Source organism: Cavia porcellus, unplaced genomic scaffold, assembly GCF_034190915.1.
Source record: "Cavia porcellus strain 051 isolate PalLab524CR breed Dunkin Hartley unplaced genomic scaffold, mCavPor4.1 scaffold_21, whole genome shotgun sequence".
In the NCBI taxonomy this organism is placed as follows: Eukaryota; Metazoa; Chordata; class Mammalia; order Rodentia; family Caviidae; genus Cavia; species Cavia porcellus.
The window spans coordinates 28,400,453-28,427,136 of record NW_026947504.1 but is presented as its reverse complement, the minus strand read 5'-3'; the positions used below and the strand labels follow the sequence as shown (position 1 = coordinate 28,427,136).

Below are 26,684 nucleotides of genomic sequence, written 5' to 3'. Positions count from 1 at the left end.
TGGTACACATAGATGATAGATTGATTGTTAAGACAGTAATAGATGGTAAGATATGACAAAACAGAATCAGGTGTTGAATCCAGTTGGTGAGTATATGGGTTTTGGTTTTTGGAGGGACAGGTTCTTTGTTTGTTTATTTGTTTGCTTTTTGTCTTTTTGAGACAGGGTCTCACTATGCAGTTTAGACTGGCCTTGAACTCACTTTGTAGCTTTGCTAGCTTTGGACTCACAGTAATCTTTGTGCTTCAGCCTCTTGAGTGTGTACCACTGTGCCTGGCTTTATATGGGTTTTAGGTATAAAAACATTTTCAACTTCTGTGTATGCTTTTAGTTTTTCATAAGTATCATATATAAACTACCAGACTTAGCACATTTCTCAAAAGTCCTAGATCACCAAGCTTTCACTGTAGTTATGTGTGTTTTTCATATCCTTTGCTTTATTCTATAGATATATTTTTCTGTTAGGAAAAAAGGTGTCTGATAGATTTTCAATGTCTCATGTGCACACAGTGTTTCATGATTAAATGCATTAACATGTTCATTTCTTATAGTGATAAATAACTGCTAACTTTCTTATAGCTAAAAGAAAACACAACAGGCTGGGAATGTGGTAGATGTTTTCCTTGCATACCCTAGATTCAGTCTCCTCCACCCAAAAAAGAGCAGACAAAACCTAATGTAAACACATAATCAAGTTAATTCAAGAAAACACCGTTTGGGGTGACACCATTGAATACTGGCATCATCCAGAATCCAGGCCCTGGGCAAGCTCCGCAGGCACCAAGCCTCATCCCCCAGGCCAGGAAACACATTTTCAAGATGAGGAGTCTGACTTAATAGTGGCTGGCTACTACATTGTGGTTACGAGGGCTAGCATTTGTTTTATTATTGCACAATGAAATATTGTTTCCTTGGAATACAGAGTGTATAGTTCTGGATTATTCATCAAGACTAACTACATATAGTAGTATGTAAAGAAATTGTATTAGTGAAAAATACCTTGCCATTAATCCCCCTTAACATACCCATCTTGCTTCACAAAAACCCATTGTTCTTGTCACTTTCTGAGGTAGTACTGCAAGCCCCCTTCTGTGAGTGTCTTTAGTTGTACTTTCATGGCTGCCTCAGTGTCCTTAATTGATTCAGAAACTTTGCCTTTCATGGTCATTTTGACTTGGATGAAGAGCTAGAAGTTGCATATGCCAGGTACAGCGAATAAGGAGGGTGAGGACACTAATGTTTTCATGGGCCCATCTTTGTGTTGGATGGCAATCAGCAGTGCCATTCACACCTCCTAAAGATGTCATAAAGAGGGCTTTTAGGACTGCTTCAGAGAATGGCATGAATAATGGGAAAAGTATATCCAAACCAAAGGAAGTGTTTGGGAAGGCTTAATAGTAATGTGTCTTCTATTGTAATAATTTTTTAATTGAGGCATTCACCATATATTTCAGTCGTCTCTTGTATGGCTGCCTCTTTAAACTCTTAAATGAAAACTTAAAATATTTTTCTGATGTAAATTTTGATTTAGTCCATGAGTTTTTTGTGTGTGTCTCATTTTTTCAGATTCTTGGATCTCCCAGTCAGCATCATTTCCCCGTAATCAGAAACAGTCAGGGGTGGATTCTTCATCACCAGTGGCCTCGCTTCCTAAACAGATTTTTCAGCCTTCTGCCCAACAGCAACCTATTAAACCAGCTAAAATCACTTGTGCAAACTGCAAAAACCCTTTACAGAAGGGGCAAACAGCTTACCAGCGGAAAGGATCAGCTCACCTCTTTTGTTCAACTACTTGCCTTTCTTCTTTCTCTCATAAACGTACTCGAAAGACACGAAATATAATACGTAAAAAGTAAGCGGTAACTTTCAATTATTTTCTATATGATTGAATATTAGCATATAAGGAAATGTAATTGCAGATTCGTGGGTAGAAATGTTTCAGAGGAATCCTCAAATTTATTGAACCTGGGTTAACTTAAAATAGTGTCAGAGCTATGAACTAATTCATACTTTCTCTTGTCCAGAAAATAGAAGTTTATTTCCCCTCTGTCTGACACTGCTTTTTGCCTCTGCCCTTTTCCTTAGTTATCTCAAGTTGCTACCACCATTTTTAAATGTCTCTAAAAAGCTAAAGAACTGTGGCAAGGTTATTGTGTCAAAAAAGATTTTTTTTAACCTCAGAATCTTTTCTTTTTGTATCATTTAGGAATGCAGAGCATTGAAACTAAAAGGGGATTTTGCTGCATCTTATAGTTAATTCCTAGAAAAAAATCATAAATAAATGACAAATCCAAAGTTCTTGGACTGAGGATGTTGCCTTTAGCGGAGTGCTTGTGCTAAGCCTTGGATTAAATCCCCAGCACCAAAAAAAGCAATGTTCTGAACTTGCATACCTATCCCTTCTGTTTCAGAGATGCACCCACCAAGAAGGCTACTGTTGTTCCTCCAGTGGAATCAAGCAGCTCCTTTCAAGAATTTTCTAATATGTCTTTGTCTCTCTGTGAAGACAGTCAGCATCTTAAAAAAGGAGTTTTTAATAAGTCAAGATGTATAATCTGTAGTAAACTAACAGAGGTCTGGATTTTTATACCTAAATTGTTATTTGTTCTAACTGATAATTTTAACTTTCAAGTGTTAGTAATGTAAGCTCTGTCATTGGATAATGTGCATATTTCAAATGTATGCCACGAAGCTAAAAAGGTAAAATAAGGATATGTGAGAACTGTTTTATTAACAAATAGCCCATTTGCATAGTCTGAAATGTACACATTTTGTCTTTTTTGTTTTGTTTTGTTTTTTGGTACTTGGGATCGAACTCACAACCTCACTCTCACCAGGCAGGCGCTTATGCCACTGTACTAAATCCCTGGCTACATTTCTTTTTTTGTTTGTTTGTTTTGTTTCTTACTGTGCCAGCCTGCCCTTGAACTCACAATGATCCTACTGCCTTAGCCTCCCAATTGCAGGGATTACAGATGTGTGCCATCTCAGCAAGCCCATTTTTTTCTATACTATTAGTAGTAATAAAAAAGGAGTAGTTTTAAGGTGGAATTGTTCATGTCAGCAACACTAACTACAGTTTCAGAGCTGACCTGATGGCCTGTACCTATAATCCCAACACTCTGGAAAGCTGAGGCAAGAAGATTGCAAGTTTGACTCCATCCTAGGCAATTTATTGAGACTCACTTCCAGAATACAAAATAGTGTGAGCAATTTAGCACAGTTAGAAGGTCCTGCATTCAATCCCCAGTACAGCAAAAATTTAGAAAAGTAGTATTTTTAATACATGAAGGAAACAACAGATCCTAATTAAAAAACAGCGAGTAGAATGAATTCATTCTCTTCTCTTCATTTTATTCAATTGGTGTCACAGTCATACTAGTAAGAGAGGAAAAAATATACATTCAGGCAGTCCTCATTTTACAGTGTCCTTGATAACTAAATTTGGTGTTAGTAACCACAGAGTTGTGCATATTAAGACCACAATTTTCTCTGTTATCACCTTAAGAGCCATTTTACTGATTGTGGAGAATATTGATTTTCTCCCACAAGTATTCTAGGGCAGTGAGCTTCATGTAGACTTCTCAATCTGTTTCTTGTAAGCATGTCATACCACAAGCGGTTGATTTTGTGTCATTCTAAACAAATCAAGGAAGTTAATATTGACTTTATTATTTTTTAATAAATCTTCATTTCACAAAAATATTTAAGAAAAAAGTGAAAAAACAAGGGATAGGATTCTGATCTTTCTCCTGAATATTTCTTTTACTGACATAATTACTAGTAGTTCTTTGTTTCTAGTGCAGAAACTATCTATTTCAGATATTTGTACAACCTGGTCTATGTATTTTAGTTAATAAATTTTGGTTTCTCTTTTAGGTTCGCCATGAAGTCAGTGTTAATAATGTAACTCACAAGCTGTGCAGTAACCATTGCTTTAATAAGTACAGGTTGGTCAATGGTCTAAAAATGAACTGCTGTGAACAGTGTGGAGAGTACATGCCTGACAAAAATATGGGAAACAATCTCCTGATTGGAGGTCAGCAGAAGAGGTTTTGCTGCCAGAGTTGTATTAATGAATATAAACAGGTAATTCTTTTTAATGAACTTTAATTGATGAAGTTACATATTAGTTTTACCCTGTTAGCCTACATTACCCAGACTGGTCTTAGAACTCCAGTTCCATTTTGTCATTAACATTGACCCAGCTTGGATAAATATTGAAATTTATACTCTGTTGTCAGAAAGATTTTTAAACATTTACTCAGTTTTTGTAGGACTTAAATAGTTTCTTTTTTTTCTTTTTTTTGAGATAACTGTTTTACTGTTTTAACAAGCCAGCCTCAAACTCTACTGTACCAGTGATTGTGAACCTTTTAAATACCGAATGCCCAAACTGGGGTTCAAAAGCCACTTATCTCAAAGTGCCAACACTGCAATTAAACCTGAATATCCAGCGCTCGGCTGCTTAGGTGATGTTGGGGTGACTTGGCTCACATACTGACGGAGATAGCTCTGTGTGCCCACAGCAGCATGTGTGCAATAAGTTCCCTCCCATAGACCTAGGCTCAAGGCAGGTCTCCCGTCCCATTTAGCTGAGACCACCACCATACCTGGTTCAAATTGGGTTATCTTTTTTTTTTTTTTTTTCTATAAATGAGGCTTGCCTTATTTATTACACATGAAATTTATTTTTCCAGAAGGAGGGTCATCTAATTGTTGAGTTATAGGAATTCTTTGTTGTTGTACTGGAGATTGAACCCAGGGCCTTGAAACTGAGCTATACCCAGCCCCTTTTGATTTGATTTGGTTTTGATTTTTTTTTTTTTTTTTTAACTTTTTCCTTTTTATCGGTACCAGGGATCGAACCCAGGGCTGCCTGCTTGCAAGGCAGGCGCTTATGCCGCTGAGCTAAATCCCCAGCCCTCTGGTTTTGATTTTGAAACAGGGTCTTACTAAGTGAGGCTGGGTTCAAACTTGCCTGAACTTTTCCAGAGTGCCACTACACTGGGCAAAGACTTCTTTATATACTTTTCAATTTAATAAAATTCAACTTACTGTTTGCATATTTTTCTAATTAACACTTTTTTGTGTCCTGTCAAAGGAATCTTAGTGCCCAGAAGAGTTAGGAAGTTATTTTTCCAAGAAGCTTTATTTTGTTGGGGTTTTTTGGCAGTTGGCTTCTTTGTTGGGTTTTTTTGCTCTTGTTTTTTGAGAGTCTCACTAAGTAGTTCAGGTTGACCTTGAACTCATTATGTACCGCAGGCTGGCCTCAGACTTGTTGGGATCCTCCTTTCCTCAGTCTTCTGAATACTGGGATTGCCTACATAAACCACCACACCCGGCAAACCTTTTGTCTGTGTGGAAACAAATGAACTTTGACTTCATGTTATCCATACATAGATAATAATTTGACATGGGTCATAAGCATAAAGTTAGGGATATTAACCCCTATTTCACCAGTAGAGATTTAAGTGATTAGCTTTAGGAAAAAGTAACCCCAGTGTGCTAGGTTTACTGAATAGACAAAATAATGGAATACCCATAGTTGACTTTTAAGTTATTTTTGCTAGAAACATTTATGTATCTTAGTTATGTGTACTACATATAATAGTAAACAAAGCATTTTTGTTTAAAAAGCTGTTCTGTTAAAAATAGACAAAAAGTAGACATCAGAGTCAGTTATGGTGGCGTAAACCCTATCATCCCAACACTGAGAGGGGGCTGAGGCAGGGAGGTTGCAAATTTGAAGCCAGGCTTAGCTGTGCAAGACCTTTATACCAAAAATAAAAAATAGACATCAGATTGTTATGTTGGCACATGCCTGTGATTCCAGCTATTGGAGAGGCTAACATAGGAGGATGTTGAGTTTAAAGCCAGCCTGAGCATCTTAGTAAGACCTTGTCTCAACAAGGGCTGGACCTGGGATACAGCTCAGCAGCTGAGTGCCTGCCTGGCAAATGCAAGTTTCTGAATTTGATTCCCAGGACAAAAAAAGAAACAGAAAAAGAAAAAGGGCTGTGATTGGAGGATGTAGCTCAGTGATAGAACACATGGGATCAATAACTGGTACTAAAAAAAAAAAGATCTATTAAAGTTACCTTTCAAAGTAGTGCATACTAAATGTAATTTGGCAGTGTCTTTTTTTTTTTAAATTTGGTGATGTCTTAATGTTTTAAAATTTTTAAAAATTTTTTTGAAATGGATGATTTACCTTTTCCTGAGTTTTTGCAAGCTTTAGGACAAAGAACTTCAGATAGAAAACTTCAGATAGAATGAAATTACCTGAAAAGAACCAAGCTTTCACATAGATTACAATTTTTTACTCCTAAATGGACAGCAGAAGAAGGTAAAATCAGGAATATAAATAGTAAAGTCAGGTAGGAGCAGTATATCCAGATTTTGAATACTACTGCCTGATAGCTTGGGAGTAGTCCAATCGTTATGTTCCTATTGCAGTAGTACAAGGTACACTCACAGATGGTTGGCAGGTGTATTCCTTGTATTTCTATATAATATAGATGTTTTATAAAAAGCCTCCAACTCTCCACACATGAGTATTTTGAAGTGATTCATGGCAGATCTTCTGAAAAGCCCAACAAAGAAATTCTTAGTAATAGACCTTAAACTGAGAGCTGGAGATATAGCTCAGTAGTAGTACTTGCCTAACCTGTGTGAAGCCATGGGTTTAATCTACTTACCACCAAAAAGACTCCAAAAAACACAGAACAAAAACTTCTGTTAGTGACTTTTGTGTTTGTGTGGCACTAGGGATTGACTTCAGGTGCTATGCTGACCTTGGCAGCACATGTACTAAACTCAGGCCTTTGCATTGAACTATATCCCTAATCCTTTATTCTTTTTTTAAAGGTGAAGTCTTTTATGTAGTTCAAACCAGCCTAAAACTTGCAATGATCCTCCTGCCTCAGCCTTCCAAGGGCTGGCAGTACCATGTCTGGCCCCAGGCCTTTTGTGAGACAAACTCTTACTAAGTCACTTAGGCCTTGGCCTCCCAGGGCGTCCTGATTGCTTGTTCGTGATTTACTTTTAGCTTACTGTTAGTACTGTTAGTTACTGAGTGAATAACATACACAGTCATCAAATGGAAAGACTGAACCTTGGTTAAGCCACTGGTTTTCAACCAGAGTTGATTTGGTTCCTCTGAGGACCTTTGACAGTGTCTGGACACATTTTGTCACTGTCAAAGCTTTGCGAGTGCTGATGGCATCTAGTGCATGTAGACCAGCTTTGCTGCTATACATCCTGTAGTACATATGACAGACCTTCACAACAAATCATTATCCTGTCCAAGAAATCTTAAAACTAAAGGGTAAGTTGGTAGCCTGGGAATGAGACTGGAGAGGGAGGAACAGCTAAATTTCCATCTTCCTCATTGGTGAGTCATTTTGTGGTACTTAAAGCTGAGAAGGACCAGCTAGGCATGGTGACTCACAATGACTCTAATCCCTGTTGAGGCTGAGGCAGGAGGATTGACATGAGTTTCAGGTCAGCCTTAACTACATATTCGCTCAAAGCCAGCCTGAATTATGGTACCATAAGCCTGTCTCAAAATAACTCAAATACAGATGGGGAGGAAAATCAGTAGTGATACAAATACGCTACTGTAAGATTCAGTGAGTAGGGCATGCTGGTACACTTCTGCAATCCCAGCACTTGGGAAGCTGATACAGGAGAACTGTTGCAAGTTCGAGATCACTTTGGACCTCAAAGTGAGCTCAAGGCCAGCCTGAACTGCATATCGAGATCTTTCTCAAAAAGACCAAAAATAAATAAACTAAAACTTTAGTGATAAACACCAGAAGAGTCAGCTAAGGGCCTGGGAAAATCACTCAGAGCGTACTTGCCTTAGCACATACAGAAAAAACAAAAATCAGCTAAGCTGGAGATTCAGCTTCATAGCATAAGTGCCTGCATTGCAAGCGCAAGGTCGTGAGTTTGATCAAAAGAATTGCTATTTGTTTTAATTAATTCATGTAACTAGTTGATCCTTAAGTGTATATTTAATTTTTTAATGTTAAAGATACACTAAGATGAGTATGTTAGCATCTATAATTCCAGCCCTCTGGAAGCTGAGTAAGAAGGATTTTGAGTTCAGGGTTCAAGCCAACCTCAACTAACTGTGAGTTCAAAACCGGTCTGAGCTATATATAGCAAGTAGCTAGGTCAGCCTGGAGGAGTAAACATACACCTCATCTCCCTAAGAAACAAGTTTTTTTGGTTTTGGAGGTTTGTTTTTCTGTTTTGTTTGGGTTTTTTTGGTACCAAGGATCAAACAATCTCACATGGAAAGAAGCTGCTTGTGCTGCTGAGCTAAATTCCCTGCCCCAAACTTAAGTTTTGGTGTAAGAAATGACTAAATCACCTGTGGCACTTGTGAGATTAAAATGAGGTTAGATTATAAAATGTCATGTTTTCTACCGTGTTAACTTTCTAGTTAACTTGAGATTTGGTTTTGTTTGCTTGTTTTTTCATTTTTTGTTTTTTGATGTCTTATGTTGTCCAGATTCAGGTAGTCTTTTCACTTTAGCCATTCTAGTATCATTGAACTTTTTTGCAAAGAAGCTCACATAAGTGTCCTCAAACAAAGTACGTTAGTGACTGGGATAGGAGCGACTTAGCATAGGGCAGAAGGTACATGAACCTTTGGACTGTGACATAGCTGATCAGCAAGTCTTGTCTTTTTTTTTACATCAGTTATTTTCTACTGAACATATTCAGTAATTGCTAAGTAAAAATATCTACATAATGTGTTCAGTAATAATAGCTATTATGATTTCTCTGGTGCCCAATACCTACAGCTTTACATGTATTTTTTCATTTAATCATCTTTACCTAGTGAGGCATAGTTAATATTCTCATTTAATTGTTGAGAAAACTAAAATGTGGAACCCATCATATATTTGGGGAATACCTCTACTGAGAACTATAACAATTTAATTCCCTATTTATTACAAAACACTGCAGTCCTATTTTTTTGTATGTCTGATTTGCTATAATACAGTAGTCATATCCAGTCTCGTAGCTTCAGTTAACATACTTTGAGGTCTTCTCTCTTACTTTCTCATTACTGGGACAATACACCTGACAACCACAAGTTAAAGGATGATGGGTTTATTTTAGCTCACAGTCTGTAGAGGTTTCAGTCCATAGTCTGCTGGCTGCAAAGCAAGGTGGTGTGGTAAAAGGTAAACAGTTCACGGCATGCAGATAAGTGAGTCATGCTTTTTCTTTCCCTTTCTGTTTAGGTACAAGTCTCTAGGTTGGTTTCACCCACATCCAAGGTGGGTCTTCCTTGTTTAGTAAGTCCTCACCCCCACCCAGAAGGATGCTAAACAAATTAGTATACTAATCTAGTATTAGACACCTATGATCCCGCTATTGGGGGGGAGGGAGTTACATGTAAGACATGACAACCCCAAGTGTATATTTCCAGTTTATGTATATTTCCAGTTTATATTTCTTCTTTCCACTTGCCATATTTCTTAATGTTATAATAAATGTCTTTAAATGAATTGCTTTGTAACCAGTTAAACTATATGTAGCATAAGACAGCTCCACTGTATTCAGTGTAGTCCTGGTAACCCAAAAGATTATACCACCTATGGAACTATAGATAAACATATCCATTCATAATTTCCATTGGAATATTTTAAGCAGTGGTGGCAAACCAATGGCACGATACCCCTTTGTGCTATTTGTTATCATTAAAGCTCTAAAAGGTTTGCCACCACTGTTCTATAACTGTCTCAGATTCTCCATGTTTAAATTAACCCTCAAACCTGCTTTTCCTCTGTTTCACATAGCAGTATAAAACCCCAGCATCCCATCAGATGCTCAGTGATTCTTTAACTTATTAACTTACTTTCTTTTTTCCTTCTTTTTTTTTTGGTAAGGGATGTATTGGTTTTTTTGAGACAGGGTCTTGCTTATGAAATATAGGATGGCCTTGAACTCATTTATGTAGCCCAGGTTGGCCTTGAACTCACACCTGAGTGCTGAGATTTTAGGTGTGCACCGCCACACCTGGTTAATTTTCTTCTTTAGGCCCCCCTTCACTAATCCAGATTCTAATCCTAAAATTCTCTTTTCCCCTTGATTTTATCTTTACTGCTATAATCCTATATATAGATGCCATCATCTCTTGTCAGAATTACCACCAGAGTTCACTAATTGATCTGTACCTCAGGTCTGGCTTTCTTACTATTGAAAACTTGTAATAAGAGAATATGTGTATGTTTTATTTGTTTGAGAAAGAAGAGGTCTTGCTTTGTACTCCACATTGACCTTTTGCTTGCTTTAAGTTTCCTAGGAAGGCCTCAAATTCAGTATCTTTCTGTCTCAGCCTCACAAATTATTAGATGAAGACGTGTAGCACCATGCCCAATTTATGGGCCAATTGCCGCCAATTTAGCTTAGTGGCACAAATGTCTGCTTGGCAAGCACGAGGTTGTGAGTTCAATCTCCAGTACCATAAATAAATAAATAAATAAATAAAGTATGGGTTAATCATATCATTCTATTGCTTTTTTTTTTTTTTTTTTTTTTCTTAACTTCACTGTTGCCACATTGCTTTCAGAATTGTAGTGGCACATGCCTTGCTACTTGGGAGGCTGAGATGGGAAAATGGTGCATTCCAATTCAACCTGAGTAAGATAGTAAAATCCTGTTTAAAGAATAAAAATAGATGAGTTTGATCCCCAGTACCAAATAAATAAATAAAAATAAAAATAGGAAAGCTATGCATGATGGCACACATCTGTAATCCCAGCACTCAGGAGGCTAAAGCAAGAGGATCATTGTGACTTGGAGACCAATGTGGCTGCATAGTGGTTCACAGCCAGCCTGAATAATGTAGCGAAACCTGTCTCAAAAAAAGAAGAACAGAGTAGTTTACATGTGTACTCCTCACATGCTGGGAGTCTGAGGTACAAGGATTTCATGTTTAAACCCAGCCTGGGCAACATAGTGACACCTGTTTCAAAATACAAAATAAGAAGCAGGGATATGACTCAGTAACACAGTAACTGCCTGGCAAGTGTGAGCTCATGAAAGGGCTAGGAATATAGCTCAGTGCAAAGGTTCAATTCTCAAACTGCAAAAGAATAAAGTTGTGTTGTTGTATAGTCTGATAATAGCATGGATGCTGTTCACATCTCATGGATTTTCATTCAAAGTGGTACATACAGTAGATTGCAGTGGATGGCAACAAAATGTTCAAGTCAAGATTGAATTTCTTATAGATATGGCAGTTTGGTCTAAGCATTCTGTTTTGGGTTTTTTTTGTTTTTGAACCTGGGTCTTTTTTTTTTTTTTTTTTTTTTTTTAAGACTAGTCAAATGCAGTAGTGAGAAGCGGGGAAAGAATAGAACAAGGAGTTCAATCTGTACTGACTGTGAACGATCAATTGAGATAACTCACTACCTTCGGACCAGCCTTGAACCTGGGTCTTGCTCTGTAGTTCAGGCTGACCTGGAACTCATAGATCGTGCTGTTTCACCCTCTTGAGTACTGGAATTACAGGTGTACACCACATGCGGCTGCCATTCTGTTTTGAATATAATGTTAATCTGACATCACAAGAAAAGATAACACACTTCTGATCTTCAAATTATTCTTCTATGGTAAATGTTCACTTTCTACTTTAAATCTACATGTACTTTTTTAACGATAAATTTATTTATTACAAACGATAAATGATGAACAAAGTGTTAAAGATTCCTGAAATAAAGCTGAGCGTGGTGGCTCATGCCTGTAAATCCCAGCACTCAGGAGGCTGAGGCAGGAGGATCATTGTGAGTTCGAGACCAGCCTGGGCTACAAAATGAGCTCAAGGCCAGCCTGAACAGCACAGTGAGACCCTGTCTCAAAAAGACAAAAAAAATTCCTGAAATAGCTGGGTGGTGGTACCCACCTTCACTCCTAGCACTCTGGGAGGCTAGAGGAAAAATTGCAAATTTGAGCCAAATCTCAGCAATTTAGTGACTCTGTGAGATTCTGTCTCAAAAGACTAAGGTTGTAGCTCAGTGATAAAGCTCCCTGGCTTTATCACCAGCATGAGAATATTAACAATAATAACTTTTGAAATGGTGATCTCTCCATATTTTGCATGTTTACTTTAACTATATACTACAGGATTATCTATTGCATTTTTACCATTAGAAGTAGTTGCTATTATTGCACAAGTGGCGTATGCTCGTAATCCATCTACTCTAGAGACTAACGTAGGAGAGCTGTGAGTTTGGGCCCATCTTAGAGAATGTAGTGCCACAGTGAGACCTTGTCTGAAAGTAAAAAATTTAAAAATACCAAAGATGTACTGCTGCTCTTTAGAAAGCCGCTACTCTATATGAAAGCTACTCTAACTGAAAGCCCTTTATTTATATGAAATAAATATGGGGTTCAATTCCTAGTGCCTGCCACAAAAAGGATTGCTATGAATATTTATGTTTTTGTGTAAATATATATTTTTTATTACTTAGAGTGTATGTCTTAGAATGGAACTGCTGGGTCATTCGGTGGCTCTTACACTTAAACTGCAGTGAAGAGCAGGATATGGTGTACATGCTATAATCCAGTACTCCAGAGGCTATTGTAGAAAGCTTACCATGAGTTCACGGACAGCCTGGACTACATAGCGGAGATCTCAAAACCAATCTCAAGTGTCTCAAAAACCAATCAATCAATAAGTACATACCCACACTTTCATACATAAACTTCAGTGAAACTCCAAGACTTTCTCAAAGTATGTGCACTATTATATATTTTTATTGGCACCCACGAAAGAAAATTCTAGTTTCTCCACATTTATTAAAGCCATCCTGTTAAGTGTAAAGTGATATGCCTTGTCATTTAATTTGTATTTACTTAATGTCTAGTAATGAGCATCTTTTAAGTATTAATAAAAGTTACAATAAAATTATAATCTATACTATACTATTTCTCCCCAGATGATGGAAATAAAATCAGAAACATTATCAGCATCAGAAAAAAGGAAAAGGAGTGTTATAGGAGAAGAAAATGAAAGTAAACTATATAGATCATTAAATACATGTTTAGAAAAAATAGAGTGTATACCAGAAAAAAAAGAAACGACTTTAGAACAAGTTCCAACAGAATATAGCCCAGATAATTCACTGAACAAGCAGAATGTGAATTTACTTTATTCTGCATCAGCCATAGCTGATGAATTTCAGAAGCAACTGGAAGACAAAACATCAGAAGATTCCTTTCTATCAGTTGTGCTTTCTGCAGATCCAGGTACATGGCCCCGAATTTTGAATATTAAGCAGCGGGATTCTCTTGTTGAGAATGAGCCACCTCAAGTAAGAAATGTGGACTTTCCAAAAGACAACACAGGGAGAAAGTTTTCAGAAACTTACTATACACGGATTCTTCCAAGTGGTGAAAAAACCACTAGATCCTGGTTACTTTATTCAACCTCTAAAGATTCTGTGTTTTGCCTATATTGCAAACTCTTTGGGGAAGGGAAAAATCAACTTAAAAATGAGAATGGGTGCAGGGATTGGCAGCATCTATCACATATTCTTAGTAAACATGAAGAAAGTGAGATGCACCTGAACAATACTGTTAAGTACTCAAAATTAAAATCTGATTTGAAAAAGAATAAAACTGATGAAGCTGCCAAATACAAATTATGTGACACCGAAAAAAATGATGGTGTCCTATTGTGGTACACATGATGTACCCAATTGGGTTTCTGTCATTACTTAAGGAAAAAATTGATCCATGAGTCACTATCCTTCACTTGTGAGCAGTAATGAGCATGCAACAGTTTATTAGCATTAAGTGTAATAGCAGGTAGTAAAGAACATTCCTGTTCCAAATGTAAAACCAATTGGAAAGTTTAGTGAAGACAGTTTTTAATATTCTTGATTTGTCACCTTTTTTACAATTGGCAATTGAAAACTACTATTTAAGAATTTTGATTAATGCTCTGGTTATTGGCCAGGGATATAGCTCAGTGGCACAGCACCTGCCTGGTACAATCCTTGGTACAAAATGACTAAGAAATAGGAGGGCTGGATGTAGTGGCACACTGTAATCCTAGCATTAGGGAAGTTGAGACAAGAGAACTGTTGTGAATTCAAGGCCAGCCTGGGCAACATAGAGTTCCAGGCTAGCTCAATTGCATAGCAAGGCCTTGTCTCAAACAAGAAAGAAGAGCAAAGAGAGACTTGCCTTTATTAATACCAGTTCAGTAAGTTACTTTCAGGAACATACTCTCAACATTCTTAAAGACTTTCATTTGTTTTAAGAACAAAATGGGAATCTGAAACTACAATTTTTTGCTATTAAACCAAATACTTGTATTTTGTTTTTGTTTGTTTGTTTTAGTACCAGGGATTGAACTTGTGACCACACTCTTGTAGGGCAGGTGCTGTGCCACTGAGCTAAATCCTTGGCCCCCGAATACTTGCGATTTATGTCTTTTAAGCCAAACTTCTTTGGCAGGTGGAGGCATGGTGATGGGGTGGTACTGGAGATTGAATCCAGTGTTTTGTACTGAGCTATATACTACCCCTTCTTTTTATGCATTTGTTTTCCTTTGGTTTTTTTGAGACAAGATCTCTGTAAGTTAGTAAATTGCTCAGGTTCAGCTCAAACTTGAAATCTTTGTGCTTCAGCCTTCCCAAGTACTGGGATTAAAGGCATATACCATGACCCCTGGCTTGAGCAAAACATTTCTATTTGAGCAAAACAGCTTTGTTGTATTACATAAAGGAGAATAGTTTATATTTTATTGATTTTATATTTCTGTTTTAATTTAATTTGTAAATGTTATGGTTTTTATTGTTATAAGAACTATAAGCATAAAGAATATATACCTACTCTTATATTGGTCCAAATATTACAAAAATTAAAGTAAAAATATATTATTAACCTTCCAGTATTGTGGATGATTTGTTTTTCTGAGAAAGGAAATTTGAGAAATCACAAATCTAAAATTTAATAATTCTTTCATTTGTTTCTCATTTCTGATTTCAGTTTTATCATGTACTAAATTTTATTTATATTTGAGCTTCTTTCTTTCCAAGGCTTTTCCTGTGAAAGAAAACGGCATATCAACAATGACTAAAGCAGAGCCTGGTGTGGTGGTTCATACCTATAATCCCAGCATTTGGGAGGTCAAATTAGAAGGATTGTCACAAGTTTAAAGCCAGCCTGTACTCCATAATGAGTTTAGTGTCACCCAAAAGTGTATCTCCATGTCCAAAAAAAAAAAAAAAATGTGACTAGAGAAGATACTCTTCAAGAGAGGCTTACATTAAGAATACTTGCAGACTCGGTGATTGCAGTATGTAAGGGTTTTTTTCTGTTGGTTTTTTTGGTTTTTTGTATGTGGTACCAGGGATTAAACTCAGATCCATGTGCACACTAAGCAAACACTCTCAAACACTCTACCGCTGAGCTACATCCCCAGCCCATATGGTTCTTTTTAAAATACCTACAAAAATCATGCTCATTAAATTCTAGCCATTCTGTGTCTTGAAAACTGGATGACTGAGTCTTTCAGACTTGAATGTAAATATGGCTTAGAATCTTCCGAACATCCAGTTTACTGTCAAGGGGCTAAGAAGAGAGTCTAGAGAACATAAACTAGATTTTGAGATTTTCCTGCAATCATTGTGCCTGTTATTTCATAAAAGCCAGTCAACTGAATGATCAACTTCTTGTGTACTGCACTTGTACTATTCTTTGATATATGTGCAAACTCATGAAATCAACCAGTTGCTGCTTAAGAGACTTTGATAAAAGTATAAATCAATGCATTGAGAAAACAAAATTAGATGTTCACCTCACCCATAAGATGCCATAAATGTTATATATTTTAATGAGTTAAAATGTAAAAAGATTTTTAAAAAAAGATTGAGGGTTGAGCTGATACATGTTTACTGTAACTTTTAAATTTGAATTTTTTTAACATTTTTGTTGATAATATGCTCACAGAAAGATAAATTGGAAACTCAGAAGATACAATTGTAAACCTCTAGATGAGCGTAATTGTTTTTCTACTTTTCCAGTTCTATTTTTACATTATAAAGTTAGTATATAGACAATTCTTACTAAGGACAAAAGAAAAAAAGTAAACATCTTGCTGGCCATCTTTAACATTCCTAGCTGCAGAATTTAGTTATATCGGGTTATTTTTCCAGCTTTCCAATTTCTTTGAGAAAAGGCATTTCCTGCTACTAATCTAATACCAAGAATTAGAATAGTCTTCAAAATAACAGTCCTCAAGAAATGGTAGTGCCAATTAATACTCATTTGTTGGTTTTTTCATCCCACAGATGATGAGATTTCCCTCCTCTCCATAATCCTCTCTTAGAATTTCCTGGCCTTTTCTTTTTAGTTCTATGAGCCACAAAGGATTGCTAATAGCTGTTGCTGCCGCTGCTGACTTTTTTTCGTTTTCTTTTTTCTCATTTTTAGATGACTTCACTGTATTGCCAAGGCTGGTTTCAAACTCTCAGGCTCAATCTTTCTCCCCAGGTCTCCCAATTATAAGCACCATTCCAAACTCAGTTACTTTATACCACCAGTCCCCAATGTTTTGAGCTCTTAGGACCAGCTTTGTGAAAGACAGTTTTTCCACAGACAGGAGAGATGGATATTTTCAGGTTGATTGAAGCACATTATATTTATTGTGTACTTTATTGTTACATTATAATAATGAAATAATTATACAGCTGTCCATAATGTACAATCAGGGGTCCCAATTTTTTTTTCAGCTAGACAGACTTTGTTGCTATAGCCATTCTATCCTGTAATCTTTTTTTCTGTCTCTCATTTTGGTTGGTTTTTTTCTTTTCAGATCCATTTTATTTCAAGGATAAAAAGAAAAAACTACAACAAAATTTTAAAATGCTTCAATCTGGGGCAACAATGGTACATACATTACACATTATCATCCCCTAATCCTTCACCCAGCGCACAAGACAACAGCATTCAATTGTCCAAACAATACCAGCACAAATCTTTCACTCCAGTGAAATCAATAGTATAACCTCTTAACTATTTTTATGTACATGCACATGCATATGTTTTTTTCTTTCAGCTTCTCACGCTGAGACAATGCAGTGTTTACACATGTGTGTCTTATTTATTTCACTAATGAGTATGATAGGTTGCATCCATTTATCTATAAAAGTTCTCCAGTTTATCCTTTATGGCTAAGTAGTGCTCCATTGTATAAAAATACCACATCTTTTTTATCCATTCCTCAATCAATGGGCAGTTGTTTCCAAGATCTGGCTATTACAAGCTATGCTGCTAAAAGCATGAGTGCACATATATCATTGTGTGATGTTTTTAGTTCTTTTGGGAAAATGCCCAGAAAGGGAATAGCTGGGTTGAATGGCACCTCCAATCCTAGTTTTTTTGAGGAATCCACACTGATTGCACCAGTGGTTGCACCAGTTTGCATTCCCATCAACATTGGGAAAAGGTTCCTTTTCCCCAACAGCTCCTCCAGCATTTGTTATTGCTTGATTTCTTGATAGCAGCCATTCTTGTCGGGGGTGAGATGGAATCTCAGTGTTATTTTAACTTGCATTTCTCAAATGACCAGTGATGTTAAACATTTTTTCACATATTTATTTGCTGTTTATATTTGTCCACCTGAAAAATATGTATTTATCTCAAATGCCCATTTTGGGATTTGGGTCTTTTAAGTCTCGGAGAACTTTTTTTTTTTACTTCGTTATATGTTGCAGATAATAATCCTTTGTCTGAGGTACAGCTGACATTTTTTCCCACTTTGTGGATTGTTTCTTTACTCTGTTCATGGTTCCTCTTGCTGTGCAAAAGCTTTTCAGTAGGGTGAGATCCCAGTTGTTGGTTCTTTGTGATAGTTCTTGTGTTTCTGAATAAATTGAGTTTTGTTCATAAAGTCTGCCTATACCAACATCTTCAAGAGTTTTACTTACTCTTATCTGCCAGGAGATTTAATGTTTGTCGTAATAAGATATTTGACCCGTTCTGATTTTAGCTTTTACGTGGTGGGTCCAGTTTTAATGTCTGACATGTTCAGAGCCAGTTTTTCCAGTACCATTTATTAATGAAGCTATTTTTCTTCCAGTGAATTTGTTGGCACCTTTGTCAAAGATAAAGTGGCTTAGTGTGTCTGTAGTTTGTTTCTGCATCTTCTAATCTATTCTACTGATTTCTGGGTCTGTTTGGATTTTTTTTTTTTTTTCTTCCCAGCACCATGCTTTTTATCACAGTAGCTTCATAGTATAATCTCAAGTCAGGGATTGTGATGTCCCCTGTCTTGTCTTTGCTATTCCCAGAATTGCCTTTGTTATTGTAGGTCTTTTCTGGTTCCAGATGAATTTTAAAGTGGTTTTTGCTAATTCTGTGAGATACACTATTGGAATTTTTATTGAGATTGCATTGAAACTGTATAATAGTTTTGAAAGTATGGCCATTTTCACTATATTGGTTCTTCCTATCCAAGAGCGTGGGATATCTCCATTTTCTAATACCCTTTTAATCTCCTTTTTCAGAGTACTATAGTTTTTGATATAGACATCTTTTATATCCTTTCTTAGATTGGTTCCTAGGTATTTCACTTTTTTGGATACTATTGTAAAAGATATTGTTTCCTTGATTTGTCTCAGTGAGTTTATTTGTGTACAGGAAGGCTATTGATTTTTGATTGCTTACTTTGTACCTAGCTGTGTTACTGAATTTACGTATTAAATCTAGAAGTCTTTTGGCGGAGTTTTTCAGGTCTTCTAAGTAGAGTGTCGTGTCATCTGCAAATAACAATAATTTAACTTCTTCCTTTCTTATCTATTCCTTTTATTTCTTTTTTTGTTTGTTTTCTTTTCTTTTCTTTGTGGTAACAGCAGTCAAACTGATGACCTTGTGCTGGCTGGGCAGGTGCTTATGCCAGTAAATTAAATCTCCAGCTTCTCCTTTTATTTCTCTCTCTTGTTAACTGCTCCAGCTAAAGTTTCTAGGACTATGTTGAGTAAGAATGGAGACAGTGGACATTCTTTTCTTGTTCCTGATTCTAGAGTGAAAGCTTTCAGTTTTTGTCCTTTTAGTATCATGTTTGCTGTTGGTTTATGTAGATGGCTTTTATTAGATTGAGATAAGGACTATGTGCATTCTAATTTTCTATAGGATTTTTATCATGAATGGGTGCTGCATTTTTGTCAAAAGATTCTTCTGCATCTATTGAGATGAGCCTATGATTTTTGTCCTTGGCTTTGTTAATATGGTATATATGTTTGGATTTACATATGTTGAACCAACCCTGCATCCCTACGATGAATCCCACTTGGTCATGGTGTATAATCTTCTTAACAGTTTACTGCAGTTTGTTTGCCTGTACCTTATGGAGGACTTTTGCATTAATGTTCAGTAGGTAGATTGGCCTGTAATTCTCTTTTCTTAGTTGGGTCTTTCTCTGGTTTTGAGTATCAGGGTAATGCTTGCTTCCGGGAATGAATTTAAAGAGTTTGAGAAGTAGTAGTGTTAGGTCTTCTCTAACTTTCTTGCAGAATTCAGCAGTGAATCCATCAGGGCCTGGGCTTTTCTTTGTTGATAGGTTTTTAATTATATCTTCAATTTAATTTATTAGAGTTTTTATATCTTCTTGATTCAGCCTTGGTAATTCATACGTATCTAGGAATCTCCCATTTCTTCTGTATTTTCCATCTTATTAGAATACAAGTTTTCAAAGTAGGCATAGATGATTTTCTGGGTTTCTTCAGGTTCTGTTGTGATTTTGCCCTTTTTATTTCTAATTATATGGATTTGAGTCCTTTTTCTTTTTTTGATAAGGTTAGCTAAAGTTTTGTCAATTTTATTTGATCTTTCAAAGAGCCAACTCTTTGATTCATTGAATCTTTGATTTTTTTATTTTAAATTTTTTTTTTACTCCAGTGTATTAATTTCTGCTCTGATGTTTATAATATCATTCCTTGTGCAAGCTTTTGGTTTCGCCTACTCTTCTTTTTCTGGAAGTTTGAGATTTAACATTAAGTTTTATGCACTTGCTATGTTTTCCTGATACAAGTATTTACTACTATAAATTTCCCTCTTAAGACTGCTATCATGGTGTCTCACAAGTTCTGGCATATTGTACTGTCAGTATCATTCAACTGTACCAACTCTAGTTTCTTCTTTAATTTCATTTGTGACCCATTGATTGTTTGGTAGGGTGCTATTTAATTTCTATGTGTAAGAGTTTGATTCAGTTCTAACATTTCATTACTGATATTTTTGTGTAGTTGATCTGTCTTTTGTGACAGTAGGTTATTGAGATATCCCAGTACAACTGTATTTCTATCCTGTAATCTTATTTTGGTTGCTGTTAATGCAAAAAAAAAAAAAAAAAAAAAAAAAAAAAACCTTTTACACACGAATAGGATGCTGGGAATGCATGGGGGCTTTTCAGTACTATTGTGAAATCTCAGGATATTCTACATTGTCTATAATCCAGAATATGGAGATTTGAAATTGTCTCCAATATACTCTGGAGACTGTCATTGTTTGCTGTCTCACGTAGTTTGATACTCCTTTTTTAGTGTGGACAAAATGATTCACAGTTTATTTCAGAAATGGATCATGGATCCATTCCTTTCCACTTTGAGAGTCTTTTGTGTTTGGGACATACTACTCAGAATCTTTTGAAAGCTGAAATAGGCTATCTTGTATCAGCTGGGAGACAAGGGCCAATTCTCTCAAAATTTCTGTTAATTTTTGAAATGTCAGAACCTCAAAGTTTATTCATAACCTCCATAATTCCAGTTTAGCTTTGAATGCATCCACTTTATCTGCTTATTGAACAAAGCTGTCATTTTCCCCTGATGCAACAGATTGAGTTCATTCAGCAGGTTGAATATGTCACATATGTAAATGCTTTTTTTTTTTTTTTTTTTTTGGTACTGGGGATCGAACTCATGACTGAGCGCTTGCAAGGCAGGCACTTAGGCTGCTGAACTAAATCCCCAGCCTGTGAGTGCATTTTTTTATCATGCTATATCACTGAAATGTGCTGCTAGTGGTAACTTTTTCTGAAACAAATGTCTTTGGTAGCTCCCATAACAAAAAAGCTGGCCAGTGATCTATATTTAGAAAGCTATCACTTCTCTACATGAACAAAGACATGTGTTCCATCTCACAGAATTGCATAGACAGATGTGAGTTAAGGGCGTATATTTTAATGTAGTTGTTGATTCTTTTTAATTTAAGAAGCATAAAGCCCAACAATATGTAACAGAATAAAGTCAATCTAAACAAAACAATGAAAGTGGTACAAAACTTCAAAACAGACAATGGGTCATCAACAGTGGCTACCATAATATGTCTTGTTATTACAATAGTTTTCTACTCAGACATAACCAAATAAAATGAAACAGAATAAAACCAATTAAGATAGCATTGAATCAAAACAGTAGTACTGGATTTGAAAAACGACAGAAGAAAATCTTCCATATTTGTGATATTACATACTATCATCCTCCGAGTAAATGCTTAGACTACTGACCTTAACCCTGCAAAGTCAGTCAAACAATACAAGCATTTAGTTGTTTTTGTACCTCAGTTCCTATCAACTCAGCCTGTCTTGCAAACTGGCTTATCTCTTCCTGAGCCCCACCTGTTTTGCACAGCTTAAAGGAAGATCAAACTAGCTTCTTGATGTGCTCTTCCCACACCCAGTGTGGCCTGCTGACTCTTGGGGAAAGCAAAGACTTCTCTTTCTGGGCCGCATGTGGGTCTGCATGGCTCATGGGAAAGGCATTCTAGTTTTTCTCTTCCTGCGCTCTGCATGGTCTGCCTGGTTGATTTTATTTTTTTATTTTTATTATCTTTTATTTCCTTTTATTATCCTCTTTTATTTATTTATTTTTTTTTATTATCAGTACCAGTGATCGAACTCGCAACTGCCTGCTTGCAAGGCAGGCACTTATACCGCTGAGCTAAATCCCCAGCCCCGGTTGATGATTCTTTTTTTTTTTTTTTTTTTTTTTTTTTTTTTGTCTTTTTCCTTTTTATCAGTACCAGGAATCAAACCCACAACTGCCTGCTTGCAAGGCAGGCACTTATGCTGCTGAGCTAAATCCCCATCCTCCGGTTGATGATTCTTAATTGAGCACAGTATGGTAGTGCATGCCTGTGTAACAGCAAGCATGTAGCCACAGAAATTTGAGGTTTGGATCCACACAGGAGTCACACAATGATTTTAAAAAGATGAAAGTAAATTTATTAAAAAAGCACAGCAGATGGATGAACATAGTCAATGTATTATCATGACAAGGGTATAGCACCAATGCTGAAGAATCCCCTAGGGATGGATCTTACATAAGATGGAGCCTTTGGCAGGCAAAAGAAAAAACACCATCACAGTCTTTCAGTTTCTTAAGTACTGTATTCAGACAAACAACTGGTGCTGAAGCTGGACATGTAATCCCAGCTCTTCAGGAGGCTACGCAGGAGAATTGCTGCTAGTTCAAGACCAGTCTTGGCTGGAAAGTGCTCAAGGCCAGCCTAAACTGGATAGCGAGACTCTGTCAAAAAAAAAAAAGTGCCAGGAGGCCTATTTGGCCAAAAGGGATTGTTCCCAGCCTTGGCTAGAGCTGGGAATCAACAGTTATCTCTGTACACTTTTTCTCAGGAGATAACCTTGATGCATAAAGGCCTATTATGAAACATGCATTCCAGATGATTGTCATGCTTTAACCCTTTCCCTGACAACCTGTAATGCCAGCAATTGGGAGGCTGAGCCAGGACAATTGCTGGGAGTTTGAAAAACTGTTCCATGGCATAAGTGGGATAACTCAAGATTCTTAATCACTTTCCATCAAATACTGTTTGACATTTTTCAGCTGGCAAGCATTTTGCTATTAATGACATTACCTAGATCACACTGGTCTGAGTAATACAACCAGAAAGCTGTCTAGTCATGGGTTCTATTCTTGCATCTACGAACACAAAAAGACAAATTCAGTTTCCCTGATACATAATCATTCAAACACAGGTAGTACTACAGCTGTGGTATTGGTTGGCAGTGAATGTTCACATACTATCTTCATTCTCCTCTGCCTGAAAAATACATTGCACAAAAATAAGCATTGTATGTTGTATACACTAATAGGCCTTTCAACCGGGATTGTGTGTCACAGTGTCATCAGTGCAACTGTGCCTCTGCTAGCCTCTGTCTCGTCAGTTCATCTAGTTATGGTATTAGCCAAAATAGGAACATGTGCCACTTTTTTTTTTTTTTTTTTTTTGTCTTTTTCCTTTTTATCAGTACCGGGGATCGAACTCACAACTTATGCCGCTGAGCTAAATCCCCAGCCCCCATGTGCCACTTTTTGAACCACAGGCTGTTGTAAAAGTTCATGACAAACGTCCTTCAGAGCAGCACAACCAATAGTAATGGGCTTGGTAAGCATAAGCCACAAAGAATGATGGAATTGCAGACATCTATTAATGAACTGGTGGCCTCAGTAATTGCTTCTCTTTTTCATATTCACATTTTTTTCTTTTGAAAAATCCCGGAGACAAGATCCTTGGACTCCATGTGAAGAAGCTGTGATCAGTTCATCACTTTGTTGCATAACCAGACACTACAAAGCAGGCTTGGGGAATGTGAATCACCTGTTGCAGTGAACTCATAGTTTAAGACTTAGAAGTAGTACGTGTTTGCGGTACACAATGATTACATTCATCCTGAGAGGTTGGTACATGTACAGTCGTCTTAATTCTTTTTTCTTCTCCCCTTCTCCATCAGTGTTTTCTTTTAAGGGCACCTGTTGTAGGTAGGGCAAGGAGAACAGTTACATGCAGGACACAATTTATTTTATGATGGTCACACAGAGTTAAATACAAGAAAGTACAGGAAATCTGTCCACAACAGTAAAGATGTAAAAAATTCAGCTGAGGGGCTGGGGATTTAGCTCAGCAGCATAAGCGCCTGCCTTGCAAGCAGGCAGTCCTGAGTTTGATCCCTGGTACCGATAGAAATGAAAAAGACCAAAAAAATTCAGCCGAGGGCTGGGATCCCGCAGTAATGTCCTGCATGAGTCCAGCTGAATACCTAGAGCCCATGACTGACTCATGCAAGTCTCTTTCATGGATCTTCGCTGGGAAGATCCCAAAGGTCAGTGGTGCAAGCCAAAAAATTTGTGCCAGTAGGGTGAAGGATTTGTGCTAGTAGGTTGAGGGTTTCCTGGAGCTAAGGAGCAGCACTCAAAATAAGGACCAGGGCTCCCCCGAAAATGACAGCCATCCTTAGCAATAGTGAGGTCCCACGCTCCCCTGATGATGATAATAGTTGAGTACATGTCAGGAAGGCAGTGTTACAAGCCTCTCCTGGAGACTAAACAACATCCTCACCCTCCAGAGCCAGGAAGCAATGCTTAAAGTAAGGACCAGAGCTCCTTCAAAATGAACTGTAACCACTCTCGGTGACAAGCTTCTCTAGTGATAGGGGCTGAATTCATATCAGGGAAGCCAGCAGCACAAGCTCCTCCAGAAGAGCCAATGGCTCTAAACAGCAACACTTAGAAGAACCCACAACACCCAGCTCCTCCCCATGTCTCTAGGCTGGCAACTTTCCTTAGGTGGGCCATCTACATGCAGCACCATACTGATTTAATTCAGCTGGTATTAAATTGACCACCGGTTTTTATTCCATCACAGCATCTTTCCTTTTTATTGGCAGTCATAGAGCCTCCTACTCTCTCATTCATTGTTGAGCCATATTCTCTTTTTCAAGAAGCTCCTCAGTGGATTTTTTTTTACTCACTTTGGCTAGAAATTATTTGGGGTTTGCCAAAACTAACAGACAAATGCACAGTGTGGGGAAGAGGTCCAGAGAAAAGTGGTAAATGAAAAATGACCATCAGCAGGCTAAAATAAGTATCAGGTTCTGAGTTAAAGTCTGCCACCACAAGCAGCTGGGCAATTGAAGTACATCAACTTACGTGCCATTGTAAAACCTGCCAGGTTCACCTTGTCACTTGCTACAGTGATATAGTTTTGATATGAATGCAAGTGATTATGGTCTGTGCAGTCAAATCTCCCTGCTGATACCAATCTCTTTACAGCTGCTTCACAGCACTAGCATCACTACTTCTGCGCCACCTCAGATCATCAGGCCTTACTTTTTCCTAAATATGCCACAATTTAGGTCCCACACATGTGCAGCTCACAATAGGTTTCATGCTATGAAAATCTATTATCAGCCCAGGCGTGGTGATGCACTCCAGTAATCCCACCACTCTCGAGTCAGGCTGAGGCCAGCCTGGACTACACAGTGAGTTCAAACTACAGTGAGTCCCTGTCTCAAAAAAATACTATGTACCTGTAACCAACTCTTCACGATGTATGTAACCATTACAAATATGTACTAATAAAATTTTTAAAGTAAAATGAATGTCTTAATCTTTTTGATAAAAATGGGAGAAGTTCTAATCTTTGATGATGAAAATAGGGAAGCAGTATAACAGTGACAAGAGTGGTTGCTTAGCATGCATGGATTGGATCCCTATCACTGCTGGTAAGGCTTGGGGGTGTAAAAGCAGGTAAGTGATTGAAAGTAAAGTTCAGCACAAAGGAGCCAGGCAATATGGCACACCTATGATCCCACCACTTGAGAGGCTAAGGCTGCAGGATTGTAAATTCAGCTTTCACCTGGGGCATTTTGTCTCAAAATTTTAAAATATTGCTGCACTTGGTGGTGCATGCCTGTAATCCCAAAATGCAGGAGGGTGAACAGAGGGAACCCCACAAGTCTGAGGTGTACATAGTGACTTCAAGGCCAGCCTGAACTACATAGTGAAATCTTATCTCAAACAGAACAGAACAAAACAAACTGTTCTAAGCAAAACAGAAAAAACAATTTTTAAATAAAATGAAAGATGAACAGAGGATGTAGTTTATTGTAAAAGCCCTTTGTTAATCCCTACTATCAAAAGGAGGGAGAGAAAGTGCAGTATAAAGTGTAATACAATGTTTTAGGCCACATCTGGCCTTTAAAACGTTGAAGTTACCCCTTGCTGTTAGTTTAAAACTCTAGCTCCTTGTAGGTTAGGCTGGTGGCACATGCCTGTAATCCCAGTGCTCAGGAGGACAAGGTAGGAGCATCATTGTGAGTTTGAGGCCAGCCTGGACTATAAGACCCTGTCTGCAAACAAATAAGTAAAAATCCAACTCCTTGAGACATCATAAGAGAAGCAGCTACACTTTGCAGTGGTGGTAAAAGAGGTCGAAAAAAACCACAGAATGTTACCAGGTTTTAGAAATGGAACGGTATTCTACAATGTTGAATTGTAGAATTTAGTCTGAAATTAAGAATTTGAGAAGTTGGAAGTGTTGCTTATTAGTGTAGTGTGTGCTTAGCATGTGCAAAGCCCTAAATTCAATCTTTATCAACAACACATTGAAAAGAATTTGAGAACTTAAGCAACTTCAACTGAAAAAAAATTTGAGGCGAATAACTCTTTTTGAGAAAGTGAGGACTGGGCCGGGAATTTAGCTCAGCAGCATAAGCGTCTTCTTGGCAAGACTGTGAGGTGTTGAGTTCGATCACCAGTACCAAAAAGGAAAACAAATAATAATAATTGCTAAGAGAAAGTAGGGACTTGTTTAAGAAGATGGTGAAGATACTGAAGACTATAGTA

General features: G+C 37.3%; 1 protein-coding gene across 2 annotated transcripts in view; it reads left to right on the top strand.

Annotated features, from left to right (window-relative positions):
- The window catches only part of LOC100713778 (zinc finger MYM-type protein 5), a 42,645-nt gene extending 17,211 nt beyond the window's left edge, over nucleotides 1-25,434 (top strand). The window contains exons 4-8 of one of the 2 annotated variants that reach the window (XM_063232470.1): nucleotides 1,567-1,852; nucleotides 2,412-2,574; nucleotides 3,880-4,089; nucleotides 9,267-9,302; nucleotides 12,969-25,434. In XM_063232470.1, coding sequence (XP_063088540.1) covers nucleotides 1,567-1,852; nucleotides 2,412-2,574; nucleotides 3,880-4,089; nucleotides 9,267-9,302; nucleotides 12,969-13,721 — 1,448 coding nt within the window. In that variant the 3' untranslated portion in view covers nucleotides 13,722-25,434. The remainder of the gene's footprint in view (nucleotides 1-1,566; nucleotides 1,853-2,411; nucleotides 2,575-3,879; nucleotides 4,090-9,266; nucleotides 9,303-12,968) is intronic. The other variant, XM_063232471.1, reaches the window with a different exon arrangement.
- Nucleotides 25,435-26,684: the final 1,250 nt, after the last annotated feature.